The 12495-nt window shown below is 47.1% G+C and overlaps 1 protein-coding gene across 1 annotated transcript; it reads right to left on the bottom strand.

The window, feature by feature from the left end:
* Positions 1 to 260: 260 nt before the first annotated feature.
* Positions 261 to 11228, bottom strand: LOC126994866 (uncharacterized). Its single transcript, XM_050854127.1, has 4 exons — positions 10392 to 11228; positions 9849 to 10284; positions 2330 to 2397; positions 261 to 641 (listed from the first exon to the last, which is right to left on the bottom strand). The coding sequence occupies exons 1-4, from the start codon at positions 11187 to 11189 to the stop codon at positions 261 to 263; spliced, it is 1683 nt and encodes a 560-aa protein (XP_050710084.1). The 5' UTR covers positions 11190 to 11228.
* Between the last annotated feature and the right edge of the window lie 1267 nt (positions 11229 to 12495).

Below are 12495 nucleotides of genomic sequence, written 5' to 3'. Positions count from 1 at the left end.
AATTGCCTGCCAGACGTTCCCGACGTAGAAGGTCCATTCGAAGGAACGTCGTAGGTCCACTTACATGGTACGTCGTGTGTAGACAGGTATTTTAGTACCGTTGGCGGCGTACAGGTGCAAGAGTGGAGGTAGAGATCGCTGACTGGCGGTTGCTGGGAGAATACCAACGTCAGCGCCGGTGTCAATGAGGAACTTGTTGTTGGAACGGCAGTCGCGAAGTTGGAGCAGCGCTGAGGGTTGGCGACGAGCACTATGCTGCGCTAATGGTCGCGCAGGTTTGACGCCTTGTATGTGCACGGGGTGGTACACTTTGAAGCCTTGTCGCCGAACTTGCGGTGGTACCAACAGAGTCCTGGGCTCCTCGAACGGGAACGGCGTTGGCGTCGGTGAGGAGTGGGGGAGCGAGAGCGGTGGCGGTCCTGGAGCTGCTTTTGAAGAGGTGACCGCCGTACGAGCAGGGAAACTTGTTTGATGAGTTGATCAAGTTTATCGGTGTCCTGAGAAGCGACGGAAGACACTGACGAAGCCGGAGGTCCAGGTTGAGTCGCTATGAAGTCGTCTGCTAACTTGGCGATGGCGTCGGGCTTGAGACCGTCCTTAACCCTGTAAGTGCTATTGCCGGGCATGGTGTGTACCCCGTACTGCAGGAGCCAGGGACAAGTAAAGGCAAAATTCACACGTTAAGGCCGGGTCACACGAGCGTATATTTCGGCAATTTTATCATCTCTTACTTTCTTTGCTTTTTTCTTTATCTTTTTCTCTTTTCTCTTTTTTCATTCTTCTTTCTTTCTCTCTTTTATTCTTCTTCTTTTATCTTTCAACCTTTTCTCGCTTTCATTTTTACTTTTCTTTCTTTCTTTCCCTTTTTTTCTATTTCTCCTTTATTTATTTATTTCTCTTTCATTTTTTCCTTCTTTATTTTATTTTGTCTTCCTCTTTATGTTGCTTTCATTCTTTCCATGTCCCTCCTTCAGTCTTCCTGTCTTTCTTTCTTTCTCTCTCGCATTCTTCTTCTCTCTTTCTTTTTCTCTTTCTCCTGTCTCCCTTTGTTTGTATCTTTCTCTCTTAATTTCTCTATTTCATTCTTGATTTCTCTTTTCTTTCTCTCTCCCCTTTCTTTCTCTTTCATTCTTCTTCTCTCTCTATTTCCTTATTTCTTTCTTGCTTTCTCCTTTTGTGGTGGTTGGGGGCTTAAACATCCACTCACTTGATGTAGTGTTTCCAGTGGAAATGCTACACTAAGTGACAAGCCGAAATAGTTAGCAACAAGTATGCTAACCATTTCAATACGCTTGAGTGGTAACCAAATAACCAGGAGTAGGGGCAGGTCTATCTGAATGAGGAATGCAGCGCCCTCAACCTCCCCCGAGCTGTCTTTCCCCGCTTTCTCTCTTTCTCCTGTTCACAGTTCTTTCTTTGGGTAGCCGGGGAAGTAATCCCCCCAGGGGTCCTGCGTCCCTGCCCTATGGCGAGCAGTCAGGCCAGCCCCTGATCTGGGCTGGTTGGGGGAGGGGCTTGCACCCCCTCCCCCACAATAAAGTACCCAAGCCAGAAACAAATTAAAAAGTAGAGGTCGGGGTCGGGGCGTGAGCCTCGACCCCGATCCGGTCTTGCTTCCACGGCGGGCTTCCACGATGCATTCGCATCCGGGAAGCCTGCCGTCAGTGTGAGTGCAGGGCAAAGCCTGCAGGACCCTTGCACCTCAAGGAGGAAGGGCCCCTAACCCTCTTTGTTGTTTTTAGAGGGGGTGGCCGGGGTGGTGCAGAAGCTGCGCCCGCCCGCAGAACCAGGCCTGCGGTAAACCTTCGGAAGACTTTGCGTGAGGGCTCCAGGAACGTCCGGAGCCACTCGCACAATCATTGACTGCCCTGCCTAGCAAATGAGCTCAGAAGGCTGAGGGTGGACATAGTGGCACTCTCTAAGACAAGGAGGCCTGGCAGTGGCGAGATCAGTGAGAGGGGTTACACCTTCTACTGGTCCGGCATGAGCAATGGCTTCCATGTCAGGGGGGTAGCTAATTGGCATCTCCAGTCGACTGCTGCCATTTGTGGTTGAGGTTGCTCCGGTTGATGAGCATGGAGTAGGTAGGAAGACACCTACCGAACGGGCGCAAGCCACTCCCGGTGAGGTATATATGGGAGGTGAAGGGGAGCTGAAGCCTCTCAAAGACCTTCCCATGTCCTCACTAACCGTTTCCCTGTTGTCTCACCAACACCGGAGAGTAGTTCAGCATGCTCTCTAAAGACAGATCCTCTCTCTATCCACACCACACTGCATTCATAATAAACATATACACCTTTTCCCAAAATTAAAATTTCAAATGGCGCACATACACCAAGCCTCCAGAAGTCCCCGACTGGGAGGACCTAGAATTCCCCAGGAGGACTCCCCTTCTGGCTGCCGACCCGAGAGGTGTGCTGATAACTCTCGAACCTCTTTCTTCTCAATTTCTGCAACATTCGCGGTCTTCGTTCTAAATTTCATTCTGTGGAACACCTTCTCTCCTCCTCTAAACCTCACCTTCTCTTCCTCATCGAAACACAGGTTTCTGAGGCTACTGACAGCAACCTCTACTCTGTTCCCTCCTTTTTTTTTTTTTTTTTTTTTTTTTTACAGCAAAGGAGACAGCTCAAGGGCACAAAAAAGTAAGCATTAATAAAAAAAAGCCCGCTACTCCTTCTCCTATTATCTCTATCTAAATTTCAATCCAAAGCTGGATGTTGCGCCTACGTGCGCAACGACATCACTGCTCTCGTGCCCACGACCTTGACTCTTCTGAATTTTCCACCATCTGGTTAAGACTTCACTGTCATTCTATTACTAAATACATCTGTGCTGTTTATCTCTCACCTAACTCTACCAACTATGTAAAATTCTTTGACTATTTGAATTCTAAAGTGAGCACATGAATTCTCCATCCTAGGAGATTTCAATGTTCTCACCAGCTTTGGCTTTCATCCTCTTTCACTGACCATCCTGGTGAACAAACCTACAACTTTGCTATCCTCAACGACCTAGAGCAGTTGGTACAGCACCTACGTATTCCCGACCGTCTTGGAATCGGCCCAACATTCTAGACCTCTTCCTTACCTCAAACCCTTCTGCTTATTCTGTCAAACTGTTCTCTCCGTTGGGCTCCTCGATCACAATCTTATTTCTGCATCCTGTCCTATCGCTCCTGTACACCCTCTGGACCCACCGAAGAGGCGATGCTTCTGGCATTTTGCTTCAGCTCGGTGGGACGACCTGAGATGTGCTTTCCATTCCGTGGAATGATTATTGCTTCCAGGATAGAGACCCTCTGTGTGCTCAGCGCATCACAGGTGATTGTCTCTGGAATGAGCATACATTCCTCGTTCTTTCTCTACTCCTCACGCTAAAAAGCCTTGGTTTAATCATGCTTGTTCTCGTGCTGTCAATGATAGAGGTAGCTCACAAAGGTACCAGAGCCTTCAAACTAATGCTAATTATGAACTTTACATTTCTGCCCGAAATCGTGCCAAATCTATTCTCCGACTAACCAAAATTCTTTCATTAATGAAAATGTCAAACCTTGCTTTCTCTAACTCTTCCCGTGACTTCTGGCATCTAGCCAAAAACATCTCCTCAACTTCACTTCTTCATCTTTCCCTCACTCCTCAGTCCTGACAGCAACACTGCCGTCTCATCTATCTCTAAGGCTGAACTCTTCTCTCAAACTTTCTAAAAACTCCACTCTGGACGATTCTGGGCATATTCCTCCTACTCATCCCCCTCTGACTCCTTTATGCCTGTTATAAAAGATTCTTCAAAATGATGTTTTCTATGCCCTCTCTGGCCTCAATCCTCAGAAGGCTTATGGACCTGATGGAGTGCCTCTATTGTCCTTAAAAACTGTGCCTCCGTGCTGTCACCCTGCCTGGTCAAACTCTTTCGCCTCTGCCTGTCAACATCTACCTTTCCTTCTTGCTGGAAGTATGCCTTCACACAGCCTGTACCCTAAGAAGGTGACCGCTCCAATCCCTCAAACTACCGTCCTATTGCTTTACTTTCTTGTCTATCTAAAGCTTTTGAATCAATCCTTAACCGGAAGATTCAAAAGCACCTTTCCACTTCTGACCTTCTATCTGATCGCCAGTATAGGTTCCGCAAGGGCGTTCTACTGGTGATCTCCTAACCTTCTTAACTGACTCTTGGTCATCCTCTCTTAGCCGTTTCGGTGAAACTTTGCTATTGCGCTGGACATATCAAAAAGCTTTTGATAGGGTCTGGCACAAATCTTTGCTTTCTAAACTACCTCCTACGGTTTCTATCCTTCTCTCTGTACCTTTATCTCAGTTTCCTTTCTGACCGTTCTATTTCTGCCGTGGTAGACGGTCACTGTTCTTCCTAAATCTATTAACAGTGGTGTCCCACAGGGTTCTGTCCTATCTCCCACTCTTTTCTGTTGTTCATTGATGATCTTCTTTCCAAAACGAACTGTCCTATCCATTCCTACGCCGATGATTCCACTCTGCATTATTCAACTTCTTTTTAATAGAAGACCCACCCTTCAGGAACTTAACGACTCAAGGCTGGAGGCTGCAGGGCAACAGCCTCAGACCTTACTATTATTTCCGATTGGGGCAAGAGGAACCTGGTGTCCTTCAACGCCTCAAAAACACAGTTTATCCACCTATCCACTCGATACAATCTTCCAAACAACTATCCCCTATTCTTTGACAACACCCAGCTATCACCTTCCTCAACACTAAACATCCTCAGTCTATCCTTAACTCAAAATCTTAACTGGAAACTTCATATCTCATCTCTTACTAAATCAGCTTCCTCGAGGCTGGGCTTTCTGTACCGTCTCCGCCAGTTCTTCTCCCTGCACAGTTGCTGTCCATATACAGGGCCTTGTCCACCTCGCATGGAGTATGCATCTCATGTGGGGGCTCCTCCACACAGCTCTTCTGGACAGAGTGGAGCTAAGGCTCTTCGTCTCATCAGCTCTCCTCCTCATACTGATAGTCTTCTACCTCTTAAATTCCGCCGCAATGTTGCCTCTCTTTCTATCTTCTATCGATATTTCCACGCTGACTGCTCTTCTGAACTTGCTAACTGCATGCCTCCCCCCTCCCATGGCCCCGCTGCACTCGACTTTCTACTCATGCTCATCCCTATACTGTCCAAACCCTTATGCAAGAGTTAACCAGCATCTTCACTCTTTCATCCCTCACGCTGGTAAACTCTGGAACAATCTTCCTTCATCTGTATTTCCTCCTGCCTGACTTGAACTCTTTCAAGAGGAGGGTATCAGGACACCTCTCCTCCCAGAAATTAACCTCTGATTTTTGGACACTCCTTTAACCTCTGTTCAGGGAGCAGTGAGTAAGGCCTTTTTTCTTTTTTTCTTTTTGCGCCCTTGAGCTGTCTCCTTGGCTGTAAAAAAAAAAAAAAAAAAAGTTGACACGTCTAATTAAAATGCATTTGCCAGTAACACAGGTGAAAAAATAATGTCATCAACACCGAAAAAGAAATACAGACCGGTTAATTTACCAGCACTTTTTTTATTTTATCAAAGATGCGCTACTCATCACATACTCTTCTACTGGGGAACGCGGACGCAAACATTGCAAGGAATACTTTTGCGTCCATAGCCAGCTTCATTGTTGATTTTAATAAAATGGACGTGACATTCCTATTAAAAATATTACATGACACGAAGAACAAAGCAAAACTAGCTATCACATTCCGTCTTAATTACTGTCTACGAAATAACATTACTCTCGCTAAAAAATTTGAGCGCTCAAGAGCCGAGTGACGTCGTGATGGATCCGCAACCCACGCCGCCACACACAGGCACGAACTACACACACACGCTGGGAAAACACTTGGAAAACGCAGATCTAGGATGGATTGGGAAAACATCGCAAAGAGGGAAAAAGACACGGAAGGCTGTGAGAAAAAGAGAGTGTAGAATAATCGCAGAATAAATAAACTCGGCAGAAGAAACCAATCGACATCAGCTGAAAGACACAAGAAAAGCACTACAGTGGGACCAGCACCTCGCCGTCCCTTTACAAGAAACGGATGGCTTCCTCGGCTCCTCTCTATTCAGGCACACCATAAACTCAGCAGTCGACGTTAACGCAACACATGGCGCGTAAAAAGGAAGATGGGAGAGAAAGGAAAGTAACAATGAGAAGGAAGAAATACAGTAATGAGGATGCAAGTAGGAATATTGCGTGAGAGGAGTATGAGGAGTTACATAGATAGTCTAGATATATAGATTACATAGTTGTCTGATGCTATTGGCGCAGATACACCATAGTTCACCGTTTTTCATAAGTTTGGGTGTTAGCAGAGTACCTGGACTGTCCAGACTTCTGTAAATACCACTTTAATATTCATTTTAGTTCATAGTATATTTGCAAGTGCTGAAGATTGGATCTCCTTCACTGCTGAATCTTTTGGCTTTTGCATTTTATCAATATTTTACGACATTTTCAATGTGTATATTTACAATAAATTACGAGAGAGAGAGAGAGAGAGGTGAGAGAGAGAGAGAGAGAGAGAGAGAGAGAGAGAGAGAGAGGAGAGAGAGAGAGAGAGAGAGAGAGAGAGGGAGAGAGAGAGAGAGAGAGAGAGAGAGAGAGAGAGAGAGAGAGAGAGAGAGAGAGAGAGAGAGAGAGAGAGAGAGAGAGAGAGAGAGAGAGAGAGAGAGGTGACTTCATTATATCTGTTTGAAGTCTCGCAACAGCGCATAAAATTCTTAAAATGTTGGTTTGGTGGTGGTAATGGTGGTGGTGGTGGTGGTGGTGATGACCCAAGTAAAGGTGGTGCCAGTGGTGATGGTGGTGGTGACTTAGCTGTAATGGTGGTAGTGGTGGTGGGGGTGGTGGTGTTGGTAGTGGTAGTTACTCTGGTAAAGGCGTTGGGGGTGGTGATGGTGGTGACTTAGCTGTGATGGTGGTAGTGGTGGTGGTCGTAGTGGTATCTGTGGTGCTGGTAGTTGTAGGAGGTGACTGCCATTTGTGGAAGTGGTAGTGGTGGTGATAGTGGTGGTTGTGGTTGTGGTGCTGGTGGTGGTGGTGGTGGTAGTGGACGTTGGTGACTGTCATTTGTGAAAGTAGTGGTGATGGTAATTGTGGTGGAGGTTGTGGTGGTAGTGGTAGGGCTGGTGGCAGGGGTGGTGGTGGTTGTAGTGGTGGTGGTGGTGGTGGTGGAGGTAGAAGCAGGTGAGTGTCATTTTTGTAAGCATTGGTGGTGGTAATGGTGGTGGATTTGGCGGTGGCTGTGGTGGTGGTATTAATTGGTCGTGGTGTGCTGGTTATTATGGTGGTGGTCAAGGATGGATGAGGCCCTGGGTCGCGCGGCGAGGTCTCATGGCACCCTGTCCGCCAACATTGAAGAACAGAGAAGGAGGCTGACGGCCGGGAGGAATGTTTAATTTAACACTCCTTGGGATTGGCCGGATTGAAATGTTTTGTCCTTGGTTTTAGTCTTTCCTCTGTATGTAGGTGACCAAGCTGAACAAACAACCACCAAATCAGGCAGGTAGGCAGGTACTTAAATAGTTAGTTAATAGCTAGTCAGACAGCTAGGAAGAGTTAGCTAGTTAGATATTCAGTTAGATCGTTACTTAGTTTTTTTTTCAGTATTTTGTGTTTATCATATTTTGTTGTGTTGATCCATTTTTTTTTTTTTTATTATTATTTCATTCTCTTTAGTCGTATGTTTTACGATTAATTTATTTTTTATTTCGTTCGTATTAAATAGATGAATGAGAGGAAATGTCCAGAGGAAATGTTCAAAGAATATGTTAAGGGGAGTATGTCCGGCACCCACTACTACTACTACTACTACTACTACTACTACTACTACTTCTACTATTACTTTTACTACCACTACCACTGTACTACTATACTACTACTACCACTACTGCTACTACTACTACTATTACTAAACTATTTGCTACATGGTAAAGCCAACATTTGATATCGTTTGTCTTATGTAAAATCTGAAGCGGTCTTCGTAGCCACGCATGAAGGCAGGGCCGTATACCTCACAGTCCATCAGGGATCCTCCACTAATACCCAGGGTCCCCCGTTAAATGTAAATGTTCGTGGGTCTTGTAAGCGGAAAAAGCTTCATAAAACTTAATTCATTAATCTAAAACAGTATATTCAAAAATAGAGAATAAAATTTAGTAAGTTTTTCAACTCGGTCAAACATGCGCCCATTTGATTAACAATAAAGGAATAGATAAAATATTCTTAATTCTTTGAATGGCAACTATTCATAAATAAATCTTGATAAGTAAGAAAATATAATGCACTCTTAGCCATGGGTCGTTAGATCAATATTGATTTGTTAAACATGCAGGCAGGAATTGGTTTGCTAATAGAATGGTAGACGAATGGAAGAGACTTGGCAGTCGTGCATGTGGTGAATTTCACTGTGATGCACACTATTATTAATAGGTAAGGTAAATTCATTAATAGGATAATAGTTTTATTGTAAAGGTTTTCATTGATAAGATAAAATACAGCTAAAGCTCCTCCCCTGAAGGTGAAATAAGAGCGACGGTCACTAAAGGAAGTCTCGCTCCCCGGGAGTGTGGCTCACGATGTGGCTCGCGCCTGCGCCGGGGGTCACCGGTGAGTGTGTTACCAGGCTGCTTAGTGAAGCAAGACAATGTACACAACGACCGCACAGATGGCCGTGACGTCCAGGCAGGCATCATCCTCATCAGACCAGTCATTACCGGTTATCAATTCGAGGCTTCCATGGATCCTCATCCTCATCAGACCAGTCATCACTGGTTATCAATTCGAGCTTCCATGAATCATCATCCTCATCAGACCAGTCATTACTGGTTATCAATTCGAGCTTCCATGGATCATCATCCTCATCAGACCAGTCATTACTGGTTATCAATTCGAGGCATCCCATGGATCATCCTCCTCACCGGTGAGGGCGGCCACCGATTCCGCGGATTCCCATGGATCCTCATCCTCATCAGACCAGTCATTACTGGTTATCAATTCGAGGGCTTCCCATGCAGCAGCATCCTCATCAGACCAGTCATTACTGGTTATCAATTCGAGGGCATCCCATGGATCCTCATCCTCATCAGACCAGTCATTACTGGTTATCAATTCGAGGGCGTCCCATGCAGCATCATCCTCATCAGACCAGTCATTACTGGTTATCAATTCGAGGCATCCATGGATCATCATCCTCATCAGACCAGTCATTACTGGTTATCAATTCGAGGGCGTCCCATGGAGCATCATCCTCATCAGACCAGTCATTACTGGTTATCAATTCGAGGGCGTCCCATGCAGCATCATCCTCATCGGTGATGGCGGTCACCGATTCGGCGGATGCCCATGGATCATCACCCTCATCAGACGAGTCATCACGGGTCATTGCTTCAAAGGCTGGCCATGGATCATCACCCTCATCAGACGAGTCATCACGGGTCGTCACTTCAAGGAGTGCCAATGGAACATCACCCTCATCAGACGAGTCATTACGGGTCATTGCTTCAAAGGCTGGCCATGGATCATCACCCTCATCAGACGAGTCATCACGGGTCGTCACTTCAAAGAGTGCCAATGGAACATCACCCTCATCAGACGAGTCATTACCGGTCATTGCTTCAAAGGCTGGCCATGGATCATCAGCTTCATCAGACGAGTCATCACGGGTCGTCACTTCAAGGACTGCCAATGGAACATCACCCTCATCAGACGAGTCATCACGGGTCATTGCTTCAGAGGCTGGCCATGGATCATCAGCTTCATCAGACGAGTCATCACGGGTCGTCACTTCAAGGAGTGCCAATGGAACATCGCCCTCATCAGACGAGTCATTACTGTTCATTTCTTCAATGGCTGGCCATGGATCATCAGCTTCATCAGACGAGTCATCACGGGTCGTCACTTCAAGGAGTGCCAATGGAACATCACCCTCATCAGACGAGTCATTACGGGTCATTGCTTCAAAGGCTGGCCATGGATCATCAGCTTCATCAGACGAGTCATCACGGGTCGTCACTTCAAGGAGTGCCAATGGAACATCACCCTCATCAGACGAGTCATTACGGGTCATTGCTTCAAAGGCTGGCCATGGATCATCAGCTTCATCAGACGAGTCATCACGGGTCGTCACTTCAAGGAGTGCCATTGGAACATCACCCTCATCAGACGAGTCATCACGGGTCATTGCTTCAAAGGCTGGCCATGGATCATCAGCTTCATCAGACGAGTCATCACGGGTCGTCACTTCAAGGAGTGCCATTGGAACACCAGCCTCATCGGTGATGGCGGTCACCAATTCGGCGGTGCCCATGGATCATCAGCCTCCACGGACCAGTCATCACGGGTCATTGCTTCAAAGGCTGCCCATGAATCATCAGCCTCATCGGTGATGGCGGTCACCAATTCGGCGGGTGCCCATGGATCATCAGCCTCCACGGACCAGTCATCACGGGTCATTGCTTCAAAGGCTGCCCATGAATCATCAGCCTCGACCACAGCAGCAGAGGTCACCAAGTCTGGGGCTGCCCATGAATCATCAGCCTCCACGGACCAGTCACCACGGGTCATTGCTTCAAAGGCTGCCCATGAATCATCAGCCTCGACCATAGCAACGGAGGTCACCAAGTCTGGGGCTGCCCATGAATCATCAACCTCCACGGACCAGTCATCATGGGTCGTCACTTCAAAGGCTGCCCATGCATCAGCCTCATTGGTCCTGGCCATCCCGTCAGTGGCCGCACGCGGTGCAGGGCTCACCGCCCGGATGGGCTCGCCACACCGCCTCCCGTTGCACCGGAGGCTGGTGAAGGCGGGCCCGTCGTCTCTGAAGAGAGAGAAGTGGAGGCCGCTGATGTTGTCCTGCAGCCAGGCCAGCGGCATGGAAGAGGTGAAGACTGGCTTCCCAAGCGAGGCGCATTGCACCCTGACGGCCGCGTTGCCGTCTTTCTTGCACAGCTTCGCCAAGGGCACACGCAGCTCACCCTCGGCGTGGCAGCCTTGAATCCCTGCGACGCAAGACCAACCTTCCACGGGGAACTTGACGGAGGCGACCGTACGCCTCCTCTTCAGGCAGCAGGTGGAGTCCTTGCACGAGAGCTTGATGGAGTCCACCAAGGAGGAGCCTCGCTCCAGGGTTACCCACACGTTTAATTTCTGTCGAGATGCAGAGTTTCCCATCGTTGTTTCGATGTGATATAAAAAAATTATCCGAATATTGAGGAAATCGGTGTTCGGTAATAAAAGGAGGTGCTATGTCCATGAAGACCGACTGGCCTCCAGCAGATTCTTTCTGCTATAATCTTGCCCAGTCGGCTAAGTAGTGCAGTTCACGCGCCGGATGGCGGGTGACAGGGCTGTTGCTAAACTATAAAGGAATAGATAAAATATTCTTAATTCTTTTGAATGGCAACTATTTCCAAATAAATCTTGATAAGTAAGAAAAAATAACCTTGCTTAACTTTTATTTCATGCATAATGCGTGGATAACATGCCTTGGGTTCTTTACACATTAGTTATTTCCCAGTGTGTCGCGTAGGTACTCTTTCCCTCCATATCTGTTCCCTTTATCCCGTGTCCGTGCATTGCGATTTCTTAATTTTAGTTGCCTTTCTGCCTACTACACCCCTGGATTGTTACTAATGAGACCAGAGGACATCCAATACCTACTTGCTCTCTACTAGGCTCTTGCCTAGTCGGCTAAGTAGTGCAGTTCACGCGTCGGATGGCGGGTGACAGGGCTGCAGCAACACGCTTCTTCATGTTGTTTAATAAGAACAAACCAAATAAAGGAAAATTCTAATTTTCGAGAGAGAGAGAGAGAGAGAGAGTAACAAAGAGGAAGAAAGGAACCACAGTAACAAAGAAATGTAAGGAGACAGCAGTGCAAGTGGGAATTGGGATTATCGGTAGGTGGCAAAACGACCATCTCAGAGCGCCTCCAAGCACTCACTCACACACACACACACACACACACACACACACACACACACACAGCCACATCTATGCGCCCTGAGGGGAGGATGAGGGGGCCCCCATTCCGCCATTTAATCGTGCGGCGAGTATATTTACTTATAATTAGCAAGTTAAATGGTTAGTTTAAGATAGTCAAACAATTATAGTTAATTTGTTAGATCGTTAGATGGTTAATTACTCGAAGTTAGTTAGTTAGTTAGTTAGCTAGTTAGGTAGGGAGGCACAAGGTTGTGGTTGTGGTGGTGGTGGTGGTGGTGGTGTTGGTGGTGATGGCGGCGGCGGTGGCGGGGGTGACAGAGGACAAGCAGGTGGCGGCAGGTGACTGTCTGAAATCGCCTGGCATCACACGAATTTTCTGCCATGCACCGAGCAATTTCAGGCTGAACTGCAATGAAACTCAATAGAGTGTAGAGCCGTTTCTTTTTCTTCAAATGGCCAATTCCCGCCACGGCCGCCGCCACAACTGCTCCCCGGGATATCATGGTTTGCCTCGTTGCCGCTGCTATTACGG

This window comes from Eriocheir sinensis, unplaced genomic scaffold (assembly GCF_024679095.1).
Source record: "Eriocheir sinensis breed Jianghai 21 unplaced genomic scaffold, ASM2467909v1 Scaffold9, whole genome shotgun sequence".
NCBI classification, from domain to species: Eukaryota; Metazoa; Arthropoda; class Malacostraca; order Decapoda; family Varunidae; genus Eriocheir; species Eriocheir sinensis.
The sequence above is the reverse complement of the archived record's forward strand: the minus strand, read 5'-3'. Positions and strand labels throughout refer to the sequence as shown.